Source organism: Sapajus apella, unplaced genomic scaffold (assembly GCF_009761245.1).
Source record: "Sapajus apella isolate SASKATOON/1434 unplaced genomic scaffold, GSC_monkey_1.0 scaffold16, whole genome shotgun sequence".
Taxonomy (NCBI): Eukaryota; Metazoa; Chordata; class Mammalia; order Primates; family Cebidae; genus Sapajus; species Sapajus apella.
In genome coordinates, this window is record NW_022436956.1 from 15,856,068 (window position 1) to 15,874,800 (window position 18,733).

Genomic DNA, 18,733 nt, shown 5'->3' on the forward strand with positions numbered 1-18,733 from the left:
TTAAATTTAAAATCATGTTCCGTAAACACTGTAAAGAATACCCTTTCCTTCTCATTTATTTGTTTATGGATATCTTTTTATTATCAGTTTGGAGTCACAGATTCCTATTTTATTCAATGGGTTTTATTCCATTACAGTCCATATCAGTGTATAGAGATTACAGAGATTGTCCTCATTCTTTTTTTATTTTTTTGAGACAGAGTCTCACTCTGTTGATTCTGTTGCCCAGGCTGGAGTGCAGTGGCTTGATGTCGGCTCACTGGAACCTCTACCTGCCAGGTTCAGCTGATTCTCATGGCTCAACCTCCCAAGTAGTTGGGACCACAGACACACACCACCAAGCCCAGCTAATTTTTGTATTTTTAGCAAAGAGAGGGTTTCATCATGTTGACCAGGCTAGTCTTGAACTCCTGACTTCAAGTGATCCATCCCCCTCGGCCTCCCAAAGTGTTGGGATTACAGGCATGAGCCACCGCAGCCAGCCTGTCCTCATTCTTTTAACAGCTGCATAGTACTCCACTGTGTGGAGTTGGTTCAAGGAGTGTTTTTAGTGGATTCAGTGAAGTGCTGTATCCCACTTCCAAGGGACTGCCAAGGGATCTCAGTCACATGTGGATGACATAAGAGAAGAGCCCTCTCACTTAAATTATTGCTGTCAGGTGTGTAAATAAAAAAAAAAGAGAGAAGAGCCCCTCTCCCCACGCTTATCTCTCATTCTACTGTGGGACTATTATGATCAAATGAACTGGCTTGTTGGAGGTAAAATAAGGCCACACTCTCTGTGCAGGAGGCAGGCTCGCCAGAAGGGATTGGCTGTTTTCAACCTCATCACCCAAGGGAGAGAAGGGATCTGGGAAGGGAAATGGAACTTTAGTAAGAGGGGCCTTTTGTTCTGTCCCTCTGGGGCATGAGCTCTAATGGATTTAAAGTCACTTGTGGTTGCTCCCCTGCTTAACACCATTTATACACAGCCTGTTGCTCTGAATAATTGACCATGGCTTACAAATCCTTTGTAATCTGGCCTCATTCTTCACTAACCTCAGCCTTCCCTTGAAGAATATTTACCAACTACTAGCAGCCCCCCTGCACAAAACGAGCTCCATCATACTTCAGACAGCACAGCCCACCCTCATTTACCTGTTAACCTCCTATTCATTGCTTAAAATGCAGCTAGGCATCAACTCTTCCAAGAAACCTTTCATCACCTCAGGCTGGGTTAAGTAACTGTTTTATGTGCATATTTGCACCCTGGTATGCAGCTCTTAGTGTTAAATATATATATATATATATAAAATTTTTTAGACAGAGTCTTGCTCTGTCACCCAGGCTGGAGTGCAATGGCACAATGTGGGCTCACTGCAACCTCCATCTCCTGGGTTCAAGCAATTCCCCTGCCTCAGCCTTCCAAGTAGCTGGGATTACAGGCAGGTGCCACCACGCCCAGGTAATTTTTGTATTTTTAGTAGAGACCAAGTTTCACCATGTTGTCCAGGCTGGTCTCTAACTCCTGACCTCAGGTGATCCACCTGCGTCAGCCTCCCAAAGTGCTGGGATTACAGTTGTGAGCCACAATGCCCGGCCCCGTGTTATAATTATTTATTTGTCTGTCGCCCTCAGGAGGAGACTGTACATTTCTCAAGCATGTGACCCTTGTTTTAGTCATCTTCCTGTCTCCAGCCCCACCCTCCGGCTTAGTTCCTGACCAGTGTGCTGTATCCCAAATCACAATACACATATGCACAGAGCTATGAGACAGAGAAGGGAACTACAATGCCCCTTTTCTCTTGACCTCAAACCGTCTCCGCCCACATATTATCCCTAGTTGTGTTGCAAGGCTGTCATTACCCAGGATGAAGTGAAATAGGACCCAAGAGTCAGGCTTCTGCTTTTCAGTCTCCCATCCTCCCACCTGCTCTGTAAGCTGAGAAAACAATTCAAACTAGCGGCACCAGGGGGCACTCTCAGGCCAAGAAGAATTCAAGAAACCATGGGAAACCTAAATTCCAATGTCACATCGTTTTTCCATTGCTCAAGAACCTGCAGTGGCTCCCCATTGCCCATCCTATCTTAAGCTGTTTCCCTATAACCTAAGCCCATCTCATCTGCCCAAGCTCCCACGTGCATGCACCTGCTACCATGCCGAATCTTTACTTAGCCACTCACAAGAATGGTGCCAAGGGGTGGTGGTGTAGCTAAACCTAGCCTCCTCTCCACTGAGGTAGGTCTGGCTGCGTTGGCGGCCCACATTCTTCTGATGATTAGGGAGCCCGGCGTTGGATGAAAAACACCCCTGGCTTTGCCGGTGGCCACGGATGAGATTCAGTGCTCAGAGCTTCCAGGGGCCTCATCTCACCACGCACTGCCCCGTGTGCAGCAGTGAAACCTGACAGGCACTGTGTAAAAATAAATACATAAAAAAAGCTATCCTCAATGCACTCCAAGTAAATGGATACTGGAAATGGAAGTAGTGGACTAGGCCCGGCAGGGTGACCCACACCTGTAATCCCAGCACTTTGGGAGACCGAGGCGGGTCAATCACTTGAGGCCAGGAGTTTGAGACCAGCCTGGCCAACATGATGAAATCCTGTCTCTACTAAAAATACAAAAATTAACTGAGTGTGGTGGTGAGCCTGTAGTCCCAGCTACTCAGGAGGCTGAGGCAGAAGAATCGCTTGAACCCAGGAGGCAGAGGTTACAGTGAGCCGAGATCGAATCACTGCACTCCAGCCTGGGTGACTGAGACCCTGTCTTAAAAAAAAAAAAAAAGAAAGAAAAAGGAAGTAGTGGGCTTGCTATGCCAATATAATCTCAAGACAAGTCACCTAGCCTCCCCACCAGCTCCATCTTCTAGCTGGATGGCTGCTCTGACACTTTCTGATAGGGAAATTCTGTAGTTGTTCATACATGTGCCCCTTTCGTCCATATATGTGTCCCATCCCTCTCTTTTTGCTTATGTCATTTCCCCGTCTCAAAAGATCATTTCTCACTCCGCCCTATCTAAACCTGACCTTTCATTGAAGGCTTCGCATTTCCGGAAAGACTTTCCCAGCCAGCACAGTCCACACTGACACTCCCTTTTCTGAATCCAGTAGCACTTCCTGTCTCTACCACACAACTGAGCTCTTAATCCGGCTGTAATTATTACACATAGACTATACAGGTTTTGGAGTTAATTAGATAAAACTTGGTTCAAATCTTAGTTCCTTGGAGTGATGACAAAATTCTGGAACTCCATAATGGTGATAATTGCACAACACTGTGAATGTGCTTAACACCACAGAACTCTGACATTTTAATTGGTTAAAATTCTGTTATGAGCATTTTCTAAATTTTTTTTATAATTTTTTTTTTTAAATAAAATAGAGACAGGGTTTCACCACATTGGCCAGGATGGTCTTGATCTCCTGACCTTGAGATCCACCCACCTCGGCCTCCCAAAGTGCTAGGATTGCAGGCGTGAGCCACCGTGCCTGGCCTGTTATGTGCATTTTACCACAATTATTTATTTGTTTATTTTTGGCGATGAGGGTCTCCATATGTTGCACAGGCTGGCCTTGATCTACTGGGCTCAATCAATCCTCCTACCTCAGCCTCCCGAGTAGTGGGGCCACAGGTGCACACCACCATGCTAGCTGTTATCACATTTTTTTTTTTTAAGACAGAGTCTCACTCTGTCGCCCAAGCTGGAGTGCAGTGGCACAATTGTGGCTCACTGCAACCTCCGCCTCCCAGGTTCAAGCAATTTTCCAGCCTCAGTTTCCCAAGTAGCTGGGACTACAGGCCCACGCCACCAAGCTCAGCTAATTGTTGTATTTTTAGTAGAGACAGGCTTTCACTATGCTGGCCAAGCTGGTCTCCTGACTTTGTGATCCACCTGCCCAGCTTCCCAAAGAGATGGCATTACAGGCGTGAGCCACCATGCCCAACCTGTTATCACAGTTTTAAAAAATGTAGTTCCATTATTCAGAGGCTGTGTCACTTTAGGTCATGCAACTGTTTGTGCTTCAGTTTCCTCTTTTTGTTGCTGTAAAAATCGAGATAAACATTGGTCATGAAAATGGCCCTTAAGTGAAAGGTCTAAATTGTAGAGCACTGTATACATGTTGAGTATGAGTAGCTTCTTCCCTCATCAGATCACTGCAGCCTCCGCAACAGTCGCTGGCCAGGGCACTTGTCCAAGAGCAGCTAAGTAGCAGGGCTCTCGCAGAAACCAATGCCTTCATGGAGCTTATGAGTGCCAGAGACCAAAGCCGAAGGAGTAGCTTCCAGCAGGACAGGAAAGGGAAGGTGCCACGGGAGGATGCATCAACAATCTGACTGACCTACTGTGGGGCTTTTCTGTGGCACCAAAACATGGTTGTTTCCTTTCTGCTTTTCTTTTTTTTTTTTTAAGATGGGGTTTCACCATGATGGCCAGGCTGGTCTTGAACTCCTGACCTCAGGTGATCAACCCACCTCGGCCCAAAGTGCTAGGATTACAGGCGTGAGCCACCGCGCCCGGCCCCTTTCTACTTTTCAAGTTCCCTTTAAAGCAGGAACGGCTGAAAACTTCTCGAACACCAAAACTTCCCAAACTGGGAAGGAAGTGGTGATTTATTCAGCCAGGAGCCACGGCAGGTCTGAATGCCACAAATAGCGGAGCCCTAAACAAAGAAAATCCCTGCCCTTATAAAGGCTTACAACTCGGCTGGATGCGGTGGCTCATGCCTGTAATCCCAGCACTTTGGGAGGCCGAAACGGGAGGATCACCAGGTCAGGAGTTCGAGACCATCCTGACCAACGTGGTGAAACCCCGTCTCTACTAAAAAATACAAACATTAGCCGGGCGTGGTGGCGCATGCTTGTAGTCCCAGCTACTCGGGAGGCTGAGAGGGAAGAATCATTTGATCTGGGAGACGGAGGTTGCTGTGAGCCAAGATGGCACCACTGCGCCCTGGTGTCGGAGCGAGACATCATCTCAAAAATAAAAATAATAAAGGCTTACAACTCTAGAAAGTACATGTGAAAGGGTCTTGGTCCATGGAGTAGGTATCCGGTATGTGGCTTAAGCTGGGGAGTTGATCCTGTTTAAGTGAAAACAATATCTTCCGGGAAGATTCCTCCATACGATGCCTGTGATCTACAGGAGGGTGATTAAAGGTGGCGCCTGGTCTGCCAGCCTTTACTTCTATTGAAATGCAATATGAAAGTCAAGAGGGAGGTGGTCTTATATGCTTAAGGGTGATTAAGGGTCTCCTTCCTCGCCTTGAAGCCCTGCTGCTGAGATGTGGGGATACTGCAGCAGGTGGGTCCCTCATCTTGCCTTTTTTTTTTTTTTTTGTCAGAGTCTTGCTCTGCTGCCCAGGCTGGAGGGTGGTGGCACAATCTTGGCTCAGTGCAACCTCCAACTCCTGGGTTCAAACCATTCTCTTGCCTCAGCCTCCTGAGTAGCTGGGATTACAGGCATGTGCCACCGTGCCCGGCTCATTTTTGTAGTTTTAGTAGAGATGGGGTTTCACCATGTTGGTAAGGCTGGTCTTGAACTCCTGACCTCAACTGATCCACCGCCCTTGGCCTTCCAAACTGCTGGGATTACAGGCATGAGCCACCACGCCCAGCCTTCTTGCCTTTCCTCTTCTTTCTTCCCTTTTTTTTTTTTTTTTTTTTTTTTTGAGACCCGAGTGCAATGGCGCCATCTCGCTCACAGCAACCCCCGCCTCCCGGGTTCAAGTAATTCTCCTGCCTCAGCCTCCCGAGTAGCTGGGATTACAGGGGCGCGCCACCACGCCCAGTTAATTTTTGTATTTTTAGTAGGGACGGGATTTCACTATGTTGGCCAGGATGGTCGCAATCTCTTGCCTACCTCGTGATCCGCCTGCCTCGGCCTCCCGAAGTGCTGGGATTACAGGCGTGAGCCACGGCGCCGGGCCTCTTTCCTCCCCTCTCTACTCCAGGCTCCAAGATCAGCCCTGGCAGCAGCAGTGTAAGGGTCCCAGGCCTCGCCTGGGTGGGATGGAACAAGGCTCCCCTTCTCCCGGGCTCTCCCAGGGTTGCTCACAGCGCCGGGTGGCAGGGAAGAGGAACCGCAGGAGCTTCCCCTTCCCAGAGGAATTCCTGGGAGGAGAGGGGCCAGGAGAGCGTAACATGGCGCCCCCAGGTTTCCCACAGGCCCCCTCCTGTAGACCAGCTGGCCTTTCCTCAGGGACGACTCAAAGTCCAATTTGAAGAGCTCTCTGGGGACATTCCTCTCCCTGGGTGGTGGTATTCTGGGGAGCGGATGTGAACTTTCTCGAAGGGGAGAGGTGTAAACCCCCAGCATCCTGCTACCACCCCCAGCCCCCATCACCCTTCATTCCCCAAGTGCAGGCTGGGGGCAGAGGAGTGGGAAGGGGATTAGGTGCTGGGACCGGGGAACCGAGAGACCCAGGGTGTCGCAGCTGACAGCAGCGGGACCCGCATCGCTGGAGGGAGCCCGAGCCGCGCCGCCGCGGCGCTGACGCTGCCATCTGGCTGGAGGGCCCCACGCTTTCCCTGACCAGAGGTCACAGCCTCACTGCCCACCCAGAAGGCAGCCCCGGGACGCCCCCTGCGGCCTGGGTTTTCTCCACCCTGTCCCCGCGCCCACCCCAGCGGCTGCACCGCGTCGTACAAAGGACGGCTGGGCCGACGGAAGCACTGCGCGGGCCTGCGCTGGGTCCGGCCTGGAGACCGGATCCGGGGCTTCCGGAAAGCCCCAGGGTCCCCGCGAACCCACCGGCCCGCGGCCACTTGAGCATTTATGGTAATGTTTGGGTTGGAGCGAGCGGCCGGATCCCCGCCCCCTGCCTCCGCCGGGCGGGACCTCGGAGCCGGCTCCTGGGGAGCTTAGCGCCGGCGCCTTCCCGCCGCGGCCAGGTCCCCCGGGCGGAGGCCCTGGGTGCCGGAGGGCTGAGGTCCGGCAGGTGGGCTGGCCCCGTGCGGAGGCTCCTAGGGCCAGGGGGTACCAGAAGGACAGTCCCCAGTCGGTCGGAGGAGGGGTCCGCGGGGTTGGGGGCTCCGATGGGAGGGCTATGATCCCCCTCAACCAACCCCACCCACCCACTGCTGCCCACCCAACCTCCGCCTCTGGCTTAAGAGTCCATCATCCCCAGGAAGAGTCCCAATGCCTCCACATCCTCTTCTGCTCTCCCCCCACTCCCTGGCAGGGAAGAGGCCAGCAGCTCCCAGGGGAGTCGTCGGAATGCTGGGAGCCTGGGAACAGACCCTGCGGTCCCTGGGAAAGACAGGCTGTGGGAATCCCACCGTCTGCCCCCTCCCCATGATGGGCCACCGGATGTCAGAGACCCTAGTTCCCCAACAGGGGACTTTGTGAGGGTGGGCCCCGCCCCCCAGTCAAAGCCCCAGCCGGCTCGACCCCAGAGTTCAGTAGGCCAGCTGTGACGAAGTCAGCCCTCCCCCGCTCTCCGCCCTCCACCCCCTGCTTGTTCCAACATAATCCACACCATTGTGCCCGTTGCCCCCTCCCCCTGCTCCCCCTCTCTAGACCCCTGTACAATGGGGCCTTTGCAGCCTCTAGAATGGAGATGAACTCACGGTTTTTCCAAGTTTAAAAATAGCCCCTCCCATCCCCCAGAAGGCCACCCTCCCTCTCTCCCATGGTGTTGTGGGTGCACCTTCATCCCGGCTGTGCCTCCTTCCTCCTGCCCTGGGTCAGGTGCGAAGGACATGGGCGAGACAGCGTCCGGCGGGAGTGGGGCTGCTTCCCCCCTTTCAATCTCTTCCCCCTCCTCTTCCACCCCCGCAGTACAGTATCCGGTTTCCTGCCCCCTACCCTCCTCCACCCTGTTTTCACTCCTTCATTACAATCTTCTCCTACTCACACCCCCATTCTGGAAAAATTCTCCAACTTCCCCCGGGAAGACCCAGGCCAGATCCTATTCTCTGGCCTGGCCAGGGGGTTCCCCAGCCTTGATAACTGCCAAGATTGTTGGGACGCCCCCACCCCCATGTCCTCAATGCAGCGGCAAACACCTCTTTATCAGCTTCCTTCCTCGACCCAGCCCACCTTTCTCATATCCTTCTGGTCAAGGCCCCTGGATTCAGAAGGGTGGGTCGGAAGTCACTAAGTTCCCTATGCAGGAGCCGAGAGAGGACACTTGGGTTCCAGTCTTCCCCCTTCGTGACCTCTGGGAACAGGTCCATCCTTGTCTTTTTGCCTCCAACTTCCCAGGGTGCCACTTCTCCTTACTGTGAGCTGAAAAGCTCCACCCACCCAGAAGACTGTGGCCGAGGAGCCCAACTAGGACCCCACCCCACCTGGCCTCAGTTTCTCCACCTGTGGTCAGACCTATACCAGAGACATGCAGAGGCCAGTACTCGTAGGAGGGTCGCCTCATGTCTGAGGGGCCTGGGTCTACCGTGGGGCTGGAGGAAAGCAGCCTTTTTGCCTGCTCCCCACAGGGAAAAAAGAATTAGAAACTTGCCCCCAGGGCCTCTTCTAGCCCTGGCCTACATCTGAGCCAGGCTCTTCCAACCCAGTCACAGTGCTGGGTCTCTGCTGGGTGGAAGGCATGACCACCTCCTCCAGCTCCCTTCTGCTGGGTGTCAGTCCTGTCCTGTCGTCAGCCCCTTTTCTCTCCTGCTGCTGCTGGAGTGCTAGCCTCCGGGCTCTAAGAGGAGCTGAGGGCTGATCCCCTTCGCCTTCCGCTCCCTCCACTCTGCTCCCTGCCTCCACTCCTGGTCCTTTCTGTCTCCCTTCCCCTCTTGAGTCCTCTCCTAGGTCCTGATCTTGGAGGTCAGGGAATCCCAAAGTGCTCCCCTCAAGACACCATCCCAAAGCTATCTGTCCCCTAAGGCTACAATCCCCTCCCGAGCAGCCTAGACAGCTCCAGACTACTGGCTTCCTTAAAGGACAGTCTTCTGTGCTTGTTTGGTGGGCCATGCAGGGGAGGGGACGACAGCCTGGGTTCTAACCTCATTTCCCTTTCACTGCAGAGACAAATCCTCCACCCCCACCTGGCTTCAGTCTCCAGCGGAAGAAGAATTCAGAACTGACTGTCCTTGGTGGTTAGCTGGCTTTGTTTTCAGGCCAGAGAGGCGAATGATTAGTTAATGGTGTTAAGTGAAGGAAGGGGGGTTGGGCAGGGAAGCCAGCTCCATGCTCAGCCCTGGCCTGCCAGGGCACACAGCACCCTTCAGCCATTCCCACTCCAGCCCAGCAGACAAAACATTCTCATCCATTCAGCTCTGGGCCCATGGCCAGTCCATACATTCACTCTGGAGGGGGAGCCAGGGTCCTCCTCTTGTTTTCCCTGAAGGCTCCAGGCTGCAGCCCTGGCGGGCCTGGCTTTGCATGGCCTCTGGCTGGAGACCAATGGCCATGGAGGAGGGGTCGGCAAAGCTCTGAAAGACAAAGCTGGTGTGGTTTGCCAGTCATCTCTGCGTCATCCAAACGCCACCCCGGAGCATGCTCTCAAGTCACCTGGCCATCTCCAGGGTTTGCTGCCTCACCCTCCACATCCCCCAACCAGCAGAGGGGTGGCCCTGGGCAACAGACCTCCGCCCAAATCCAGGCCCCTATTTGGCACTCCCTGTTGAAGGCGCCCCAGCAGATGTGGACCCTTTTTCTGAGGCCAAGCTGCCCGGGTCTCTGTGAGGCAAGAGTCCCTCCCCACCAAAGCAGAGGCCAGAAGACCCAGAGAGAAGTCGGGGTTTGGGGAGAAGGGTAGGGCTGCCCACCCAAGCAGAGCTGATTTGATTCCTCCCCCAGCTATGGACTCTCAGTCAATAGGGCTGGGGAAGACATGGGGTGGGGGGAAATCAGTGCTGCCGGGACCCTTTCAATCATCAGGAGCAGCAACAGGTTTGCAGGGTCAGGCTGGGGACCCTCACCCATGAGCTCTTTCTTCTCCCTGTTTCTTTCTGGTAGGTGAAGGGAAACTGAGTCCCAGGGTAGGCTCCAGAGTGAAGAGGGAAGAAACATGATTCTCAAGGCCCAGGCCTGGACAAGTGTGAACACCTTGGGCCTGTGAATTCAGCCCCCTCCTTCCTTTCTCTGGTCAAAAGCTGGACTTGCAGGAGCTTGGGTGTGAAGGGACAGCCCAGAGGGCACCGTCTCCACTCCCCATACAGGTACCTCTGGGTCTGTGGGACTGGCGCAGCGTTCTTCCCCCAAAGCTGCCAGTACTGTGAGCCTCAGGGGCAATGCCAGACCGGTGGCAGCAGCAGTGGTGCAATCATTCTGGGAAGCGATCGAGGCCGGCCCGAATTCTCTGTGGCAGGGGAGGGGAGCCGGAGTGGGAGGGCCCTTGGGGACACTGAGGACCAGGTCCGCTCCTGCTCCTCCCCCAGGAGGTCCCCCAGGCGCTACATTGATTGGCAGGGGCTGAGCAGAGATAAGCCGGGCTGGTTTCGATCCCGGGCGACTCCAGGCATCCGGGCCAGCTTCTCCCCGCCACCACCTCCGCCAGTCAGACCCCGAGACACCTGTCACTGCCCCCTCAGCCTTCCCAAGCCGGGGGCCTGGGAGTCCGTCTCCGGCCTACCTCCGGCAGCGCTCCTGGGCGCAGCTCCCGGGCTGGCGGCGCCGGGGCCCGCCCCCTAGGGCTGCGGCGCGCGGGGCGGGGGCGGGGGGCTGCGCGGGGCGGGGCGGCACGGGCGCTCCGGGCCCCCTCCCCCGCCCCCCTGACGTCAGCCCCCGGCAGCCGCGAGCTGCTCACTTGGCTCTCGCCCTCCGACCGGGAAGCATGGGCCTGCCCAGGCTGATCTGCGCCTTCTTGCTCTACGCCTGCTGCTGCTGTCGCCGCGCCGCGGGTGAGTGAGTTCGCAGGGGGGCCAGGAACGTGCCAGGGAGCAGAGCCAGCGGCGCGGCGAGGTCGGGGCATCGCGCCCGGGAGGATGCGCCTCCTTCTCGGGTCCCCGAGCCCCCGGCGCCTTTTGCGCATGCAACTCTTCTTTGCAGCCAGTTTGCAGCCTCGATCCTAGAGTATCCCGGGAGCAGCACTGGGAAGGCGGGGAGGAGGCTGCAGCTGGGAGCGGGAAGGGGTGGAGCCCAGCCTCTCAGGGCGCTGGGGGGAGTCGTCCCTCAGGTGCTCACTCTGGGGTCCCGGAATTGGAGCGGGGCAGGAGGCGCAGCTGGGGCGCATCCCCAAAGGCTGAATTCTGCGCTCGCCTGTTGCTGGAAAAGGCAGTTTCCTTCGCTGGAGGGGGCGCGCCGTCCCACCCCTTCCCCCTCCCGCCTGGGCATCACGCCAGGCTGGAGGTGAGCGAGAGCGGGAGGTTCGGCGGCTCCCGCCCGAGCTGGGCGTTGGCAGGGGTTGCGGGGCGGTGTGGGTCGCCTCGCGCCTCCCCGAGTGACGGGATCATAGGGGACAGAGATGAGGGTTGGAGGATTCCCAGACTGGAAGCGCCCGCTGGCCTATTTTGGGGACTGCATTCAGGTGGGAAGAGCGCCTGGGCACCTCGGAGCGTTTCTCTGGATACGCCTGGTAGCTGGGCGCACTCGGGTCCACGCTGCCCTTGTATGGCCCGCAGCGGTGTCGCGTGTTTTCTTTTGGCTCCCATTCCGCCGTCCCAGCCGCTGTCCGGCTAGGGAAGGGGAGGGCTAGGCAATACCCAGCTCGCTGGCCTCGTGCCCAGTGCCAACCACGTCCCTGGGGTATTCCAGGCTACTGCCTCCCTGGCTGACTTTATTTCTGGGGAAAGGGCTAAATCGGGCACCATAGTTACAGCTGGTCCAGCCCCACCCTGCCCTGCTCTTCTAGCTCTGGGAGAAGGAGTCAGGGGTCTGAGACTCGGAGTTGGAGAACCCTCCACCTACCCTTCTCGTCCGGGAGCCAGAGCAACAACCCAGGCATCCCAGAGTCCAGGCAGATGGTGTCGAGTGACATCACCTCCTCACAGGGCTGGCAGCACGCTGGCACCACTGACGTCACTCCTGCCCACTGCCTGGCCCTTGCCCTGACCCCTGGGGTAGACTCTGACCTCTCCATCCTTACCAGCTTCCCCGGGTGGGGTCCCCAGGTGTGTGTGGAGTGTTCATGGAGGTGCTGCTGAGGGAGCATGAGACAGGAACTTCCGCCAGAGTTAGCCTGCTGGGTCTTGTGGGATAGGGCAGAGATTTTGGAGGGCAGATGGTAGAGTAGTGGTGTCTTTCCCTGAGGGTGGTGACACAAAGGGGCTTGTGTGCCCCAGCCTGGCACACGCCTTGCATTCCCACACTCTGAGCTCACCCGGAGAGGATGGGGCCTGGAAGGAAAGGGGCCTTCCTTTTGGCCCAGAGCCTAGGTCGCCCCTCTCTGCCCCTCTACCAGCCTCAGCTGGAACTGCTCAGTGCTCAGTCTCTGCTGGGCTTCAAGGACCTGGGGTCTCCTGGATGGGGAGAGGCTGGCCTGGGTGGGGCGCGGGTGGGGGAGTCGAGCGTTCAGAGGACAGGGCCCTCTGCAGACCCTCTGAGTGGCAGGAAGAACAGCTGCAGCAGCGTTGGAGAGAAGGATAGACAGCAGCCAGAGCTGACACAGCTGTGGGGCCCCGCCTCCCTTCCCCAGGTGTGCCCGGAGAGGCTGAGCAGCCTGCACCGGAGCTGGTGGAGGTGGAAGTGGGCAGCACAGCCCTTCTGAAGTGCAGCCTCTTCCAGTCCCAAGGCAACCTCAGCCATGTCGACTGGTTTTCTGTGAGTGTTGGGCTCCCGTGAGAGCAGTCCGGCAGGTGTGGGGGGTGGGGGAGAGGCTCTGCCCCTGCTGTAGCCCAGGACCCTCTCCTCCTCTGTATCCCTTCCCCATAGGTCCACAAGGAGAAGCGGGTACTCATCTTCCGCGTGCGCCAGGGCCAGGGCCAGAGCGAACCTGGGGAGTACCAGCACCGGCTCAGCCTCCAGGACAGAGGGGCTACTCTGGCCCTGACTCAAGTCACCCCCCACGACGAGCGCATCTTCTTGTGCCAGGGCAAGCGCCCTCGGTCCCAGGAGCACCGCATCCAGCTCCGCGTCTACAGTGCGTGCCCCCCGGTCTGCCTGCTGGGTAGTGAGGGTGGTGGGACGCGGTCCCATGTCCCTCTCATTTCTCTTTTCTTGTAGAAGCTCCAGAGGAGCCAAATATCCAGGCCAATGCCCTGGGCATCCCTGTGAACAGTAAGGAGCCTTCGGAGGTGAGCTGTGCGGCGGGTGGGATGTGCAGCTGAGGTGGGGCTGGCAGGGTCTTGGAAGCAGGGAGACTCACACCCTGTCCTCCTTAGGTCGCTACCTGTGTGGGGAGAAATGGGTACCCCATTCCTCAAGTCATTTGGTACAAGAATGGTCGGCCTCTGAAGGAGGAGAAGAACCGTGAGTATCCCTTTCTGCTCCCCAAAACCACACTTGGGCCTGGTGTGGTGGCTCACATCTGTAATCTCAGCGCTTTCGGAAGCCAAGGCAGGGGGATCTCTTGAGGCCAGGAGTTTGAGACCAGCTTGGACAACATAGAGAGACTCTGTCTCTAGCGAAAATAAAAATATTAGCTAGGTATGGTGGTGTGTGCCTGTGGTCCCAGCTACTTGGGAAGCTGAGGCAGGAGGATGATATGAGCCCAGGAAATGGAGGCTGCAGTGAGCAGGACTGTGCTACTGCACTCCAGCATGGGTGACAGAGTGAGACCCCATCTCTTAAAAAAATAAAAATAAATAAAAGGCACCCAGCCCTTTCAAGCCTATTTCTATATATTCGCTCATACATATAAATATTTTTAAGCCAGGCGCTCACGCCTGTAATCCCAACACTTTGGGAGGCTGAGGCAGGTGGAGTTTAAGACCAGCCTGGCCAAAATGGTGAAACCCCATCTCTACTAAAAATACAAAAATTAGCCCGGTGTGGTGGCGGGCTCCTGTAATCCCAGCGACTTGGGAGGCTGAGGCAGAAGTTGCAGTGAGCCAAGATCACACCACTGCACCCCAGCCTGGGCAACAGAGTGAGACTCCATCTAAAAAAAAAAAAAAAAAAACTCTAGAACGATATAGGCTTTTGTTTTTTATTTTCTAAATCAGTTGTTCTTAACCAGGGGTGATTTTGTATCTCCTGCTCCTAGGAGAACTTGGCAGTGTCTGGAGCTAGTTTTGGTTGTCACACATAGAGGGGGTGCTACTGGCATCTGGTGGGTGGAGAGGCCAAGGATGCTGCTTACATCCTGGAGCTCACAGGACAGCCCCCACAGTGAAGAGTCAGTGTGGCCTGAGACATCGATAGTGCAGAGAAACCCTGACTAAGTGGTGCTGTATGGTATACATTGTTAGACCGTGTCTTTTGTACAGTCTTTCTGGGTTTGTCTATTTAGATCAACTGATCGCTTTGGCTACTGCTGAGGCTTCCACACTATGTGTAGCGTGCAGCCGAGTTCACCATTCCCCAGTTAGTGGGCTCCAGACGGCTGCACATTTTTATCACTGCAGCATTCTTTGCACACTTCCCTGGATATGTGCCGAGATGTAAATGTTTTTCTAGGGTTGACCCAGAGCAGTGAAGGTGCTGGGTTGAAGGGTTTCTAGCCTGCATTTGTACCTGGTCCTCTACAGGGGACAGGGGACTCTTTAGATGGTCCCCTGCCAACCCTGGTAGACAGCCCCAGGGTGAGGTTGGAGGTGGGGCTGAGGCTGTCTTCCTCCTCTTCCTCCCTGCCTAGGAGTCCACATTCAGTCCTCCCAGACTGTGGAGTCGAGTGGTTTGTACACCTTGCAGAGTATTCTGAAGGCACAGCTGGTTAAGGAGGACAAAGATGCCCAGTTCTACTGTGAGCTCAACTACCGGCTGCCCAGTGGGAACCACATGAAGGAGTCCAGGGAAGTCACTGTCCCTGTTTTCTGTGAGTACTGACCTGACTCTCTGCTCACTGGGCTGGGGCTGCTGGAAGCTCCCGCTGGCCCCTCCCTATCCAGCCCAGGGCTGACTCCATAGGCCAAGAGCTACTACCCCCTTTGCCTCTGCAGACCCGACAGAAAAAGTGTGGTTGGAAGTGGAGCCCGTGGGAATGCTGAAGGAGGGGGACCGTGTGGAAATCAGGTGTTTGGCTGATGGCAACCCTCCACCCCACTTCAGCATCAGCAAGCAGGTTTGTGCTGGGTGCAAGCAGAGACCCAGGTTGGAGTGGCAGGAGGTGCACTCTGCTCACCTCCCCAATCCTCTCCCAGAACCCCAGCACCAGGGAGGCAGAGGAAGAGACAACCGTCGACAACGGGGTCCTGGTGCTGGAGCCGGCCCGGAAGGAACACAGTGGGCTCTATGAATGTCAGGGCCTGGACTTGGACACCATGATATCATTGCCGAGTGAAGCGCAGGAACTGCTGGTGAACTGTGAGGGGCTGGGGACCCAGGACAGGGGGACCAGGCTGGGGCCATAGGGAACTGGCCCTGCCCTCCCAGGTGACATGATTGCTGTACCCCTAGACGTGTCTGACATCCGAGTGAGTCCCGCAGATCCTGAGAGACAGGAAGGCAGCAGCCTCACCCTGACCTGTGAGGCAGAGAGTAGCCAGGCCCTCGAGTTCCAGTGGCTGAGAGAAGAGGTACCCAGGCGGGGCTGGGCAAGGGGCTGATGGGTGGGTGGGGCCGGGGGTGACAAGGGTTTGCTCTTTCCCAGATCCTCTGACCCATCTCTCACCCCAGACAGGCCAGGTGCTGGAAAGGGGGTCTGTGCTCCAGTTGCACAACCTGAAACGGGAGGCAGGGGGCGGCTACCGCTGTGTGGCATCTGTGCCCCGCATACCCGGCCTCAACCGCACACAGCTGGTCAACGTGGCCATTTTTGGTGAGACCCTCCCTCTGGGCAGAGACCGGGTCACTCCAAGTGGGGTTGTTTTAAGCTCTTTGACAAAAAGCCACCTGCTGCCCTGGGGCACTCTGGCGGGGAAGGGGAGGCAGGCTAGCCGGGCTTGCCACCTCACCCCTCCCTACCTCCTCAAGGCCCCCCTTGGATGGCATTCAAGGAGAGGAAGGTGTGGGTGAAAGAAAACACGGTGTTGAACCTGTCTTGTGAAGCGTCAGGGCACCCCCGGCCCACTATCTCCTGGAACGTCAACAGCACGGTGAGCAGATGTCTCTGCCATGCTCTCCTCATCCCTGCCTGGACTTTGCGGCCAGGACCAGAGATCCTCCCCATTCCCTGAGCTGCCCGCTTCCTTTCCTTGCAGGCAAGTGAACAAGACCAAGATCCACAGCGAGTCCTCAGCACCCTGAATGTCCTCGTGACCCCAGAGCTGTTGAAGACAGGTGTCGAATGCACGGCCTCCAACGACCTGGGCAAAAACACCAGTGTCCTCTTCCTGGAGCTGGGTGAGGCCCACATCCCTGCAGGGGATGGCAGGGGCAGGCCCAGGCACGGGCAGTAACTTGCGCTTCTCCTAACCCCCCTCCCTCTGCCTCCTAGTCAATTTAACCACCCTCACACCAGACTCCAACACAACCACTGGCCTCAGCACTTCCACTGCCAGTCCTCATACCAGAGCCAACAGCACCTCCACAGGTAAGCCAGGCCTGGCAAGAGAACAGGGCCGTGCCAGGGCAACCTTTTTGCCCTGTCCCTCCTCAGAGAACCCTGTCCAGAAAGGTGTGTAGCAGCCCCATCTTCTGTTGGCTCTGGACTGGCTGGGGCAGCGATGGTGACAGGGTGGCCTCGAGCAGGCAGTGACAAGGAGTGTCTTTGTGGCGCAGAGAGAAAGCTGCCAGAACCGGAGAGCCAGGGCGTGGTCATCGTGGCTGTGATTGTGTGCATCCTGGTCCTGGCGGTGCTGGGTGCCGTCCTCTACTACCTCTACAAGAAGGGCAAGCTGCCGTGTGGGCGCTCAGGCAAGCAGGAGATGTAAGCCCAGCACCAGCCCTCCGCCCCCACCTGTCCTGCCGCCTAGCCTGCTGCCTGCCCAGCACCTGCCTGCCCCTTGAGAGCAGGAGTGGGGCCCTGGGCTGGGGTATCCCTGCTCCACTGCCCACTGCCCAGCTTCCATCAGCCACACGGTCTCATGACCTGCTTCCCTGCCCTGGAGCAAGGAACCCTCATCCATCCCACATCCTTCACAGCAGGCCCTTCCCTTCCTGTGGCCCCAAGGTGCCAACCTCTCGCCTCCCTCCCTCCTCCCAGCACGCTGCCCCCGTCTCGTAAGAGTGAACTTGTAGTTGAAGTTAAGTCAGATAAGCTCCCAGAAGAGATGGGCCTCCTGCAGGGCAGCAGCGGTGACAAGAGGGCTCCGGGAGACCAGGTAGGAGGCGGTTCCTGTGGCCAGAGCCTGCCACATCCTCAGGGACCGGGGGCAGCAGGGCTAACAGTTCTAACTCTATCCTTCATCCCTCTTTGTTGGAGATAGGGAGCAGGCCCCCTCTTGCCTTCTTAACACTACTCACAGATGGCAGGGCCAGGCAGGTGGCCGAGGGAGCTGCAGGAAGACTGAGAAAGACCTGTCCCATCACCATCACCTTTTCCTGACCAATGCCCATGGCTCTGTGTGGCCATTTCACCAGTGCAGTCAGACGGGGGCCACCTCCTTCGCTGGCCTGCCATGCCCATCCTCGCTTCCTCCCCAAGGCTGCCGCACCGAGTTCATCAGCTTCTGCTTCCATCTCTCCTTCCTCAGTGCTCACACCTTCAACTCTGAGCACCATCTCCGTGTTCCCCTCTTCTCCTCTACCCACTTTTAGGGAGAGAAATACATCGATCTGAGGCATTAGCCCGGAATCACTTCAGCTCCCTTCCCTGCCTGGAACTTTCTCGGCTCCTTGCTCGCTCCTTGCAGTCAAAGCCTTCAAAGGGACTAGACAGAAACCTCCTGCTCCCCTCGCCAGCACACCCCCTTTCAGAGGGCCACTGGGTTAGGACCAGAGCTGACCTGAGGACCTCACCTGCCCCTGGAAGGCCTGCTTTTCAGGGACCAATCCACCACCATCTCCACGTTGAGTGAAGCTCATCCCAAGCGAGAGGCCTGTCTCCCGAGTGGGTAGGAGAGTTTCTTGCAGAACGTGTTTTCTCTTTACATATTATGGGCTTAAATACCTGGCTCCTGCCAGCAGCTGAGCTGGGTAGCCTCTCTGAGCTGGTTTCCTGCCCCAAAGGCTGGCTTCCATCATCCAGGTGCGCCACTGAAGTGAGGATGCACTGGAGCCAGGCGCCTGCTCATGTTGAAGTGCGCCGTTCACACAGGCTTCAGAGAGCACCCCAGCAGCATCCAGAAGCAGCTGCAGTGTTACTTCTGCCACCCTCCTGTCTGCCTCTTCAAAGTCTCCTATGACATTTTTTCTTTGGGCAGAAGCTAGGAACTGGTATCATTCCTTAAAAAATAATGTGCCTGCAGTGAGGAAGCTGGGCATTGTTTTTGAGTTCAAGTGAATTAGCCTCAAACCCCCGTGTTCACTTGGCTCCCATGGCCCTCTTGATGAATCACGTAAAACTGAAAGGCTGGGGGGGAGTGGACAAAGATGAGGTCTACACTGTCCTTTATGGGGATTAAAGCTATGGTTATATTAGCACCAAATTTCTACAAACCAAGCTCATGGGCCCCAACCCGCGGATAAGGGCCCAAATGAGAGAATGGTACTTAGGGATAAAAGTACCAATGGACGGGCCTGGCTAGAGCTTTGGGGTGTGCGTGTGTGTCTGTGTGTGTGCACACGTATGTGTGTATATATGGTTTTGTCAGGTTGTGTGTAAATTTGCAAATTGTTTCCTTTATATATGTGTATATATATTATATATATATATATATATGAGAAAAATAAAGCTTAATTGTCCCAGACACCTTACATTGCTTTTTATTCCTTCCTATGCTTTCC

General features: G+C 56.0%; 2 protein-coding genes and 1 non-coding gene across 6 annotated transcripts in view; 2 read left to right on the forward strand and 1 right to left on the reverse strand.

The window, feature by feature from the left end:
* The first annotated feature begins 2,272 nt into the window (after positions 1–2,272).
* LOC116556463 lies at positions 2,273–2,402 on the forward strand. The gene has a single exon (XR_004271014.1). It is a non-coding gene; the product is annotated as a small nucleolar RNA ACA64 (small nucleolar RNA).
* Positions 2,403–7,640: 5,238 nt separating this feature from the next.
* CBL (Cbl proto-oncogene) overlaps positions 7,641–18,733 on the reverse strand; it is a 108,882-nt gene continuing 97,789 nt past the window's right edge. Inside the window, exon 17 of the transcript XR_004270872.1 lies at positions 7,641–7,651. The gene's annotated coding sequence lies outside the window, so the exon portion shown is untranslated. The remainder of the gene's footprint in view (positions 7,652–18,733) is intronic.
* MCAM (melanoma cell adhesion molecule) lies at positions 10,662–18,698 on the forward strand. Of its 4 annotated transcripts, XR_004270873.1 has the most exons (17): positions 10,662–10,770; positions 12,504–12,628; positions 12,740–12,947; positions 13,031–13,101; positions 13,189–13,276; positions 14,604–14,783; positions 14,908–15,029; positions 15,109–15,271; positions 15,365–15,483; positions 15,584–15,725; positions 15,881–16,002; positions 16,108–16,249; positions 16,344–16,439; positions 16,628–16,775; positions 17,052–17,169; positions 17,606–17,901; positions 18,036–18,698. XR_004270873.1 is itself a non-coding variant. In XM_032285223.1 (16 exons), the coding sequence occupies exons 1-16, from the start codon at positions 10,704–10,706 to the stop codon at positions 17,633–17,635; spliced, it is 1,941 nt and encodes a 646-aa protein (XP_032141114.1). In that variant the 5' UTR covers positions 10,662–10,703; the 3' UTR covers positions 17,636–18,698. The 4 variants fall into 4 exon arrangements, 3 of the variants coding, with proteins under 3 accessions (XP_032141114.1, XP_032141116.1, XP_032141115.1); XM_032285223.1 differs by having other exon boundaries at positions 17,606–18,698; XM_032285225.1 differs by lacking the exon at positions 17,052–17,169 and having other exon boundaries at positions 17,606–18,698.

Excerpts from the sequence above, each read along its gene's own strand:
- MCAM (XM_032285223.1), top strand. The coding sequence starts at position 10,704 with ATGGGCCTGCCCAGGCTGATCTGCGCCTTCTTGCTCTACGCCTGCTGC. Across the intron at positions 10,771-12,503 it reads CTGCTGTCGCCGCGCCGCGG|GTGTGCCCGGAGAGGCTGAG; the intron begins GTGAGTGAGTTC and ends TCCCTTCCCCAG. Across the intron at positions 16,440-16,627 it reads AGCCAACAGCACCTCCACAG|AGAGAAAGCTGCCAGAACCG; the intron begins GTAAGCCAGGCC and ends TTTGTGGCGCAG.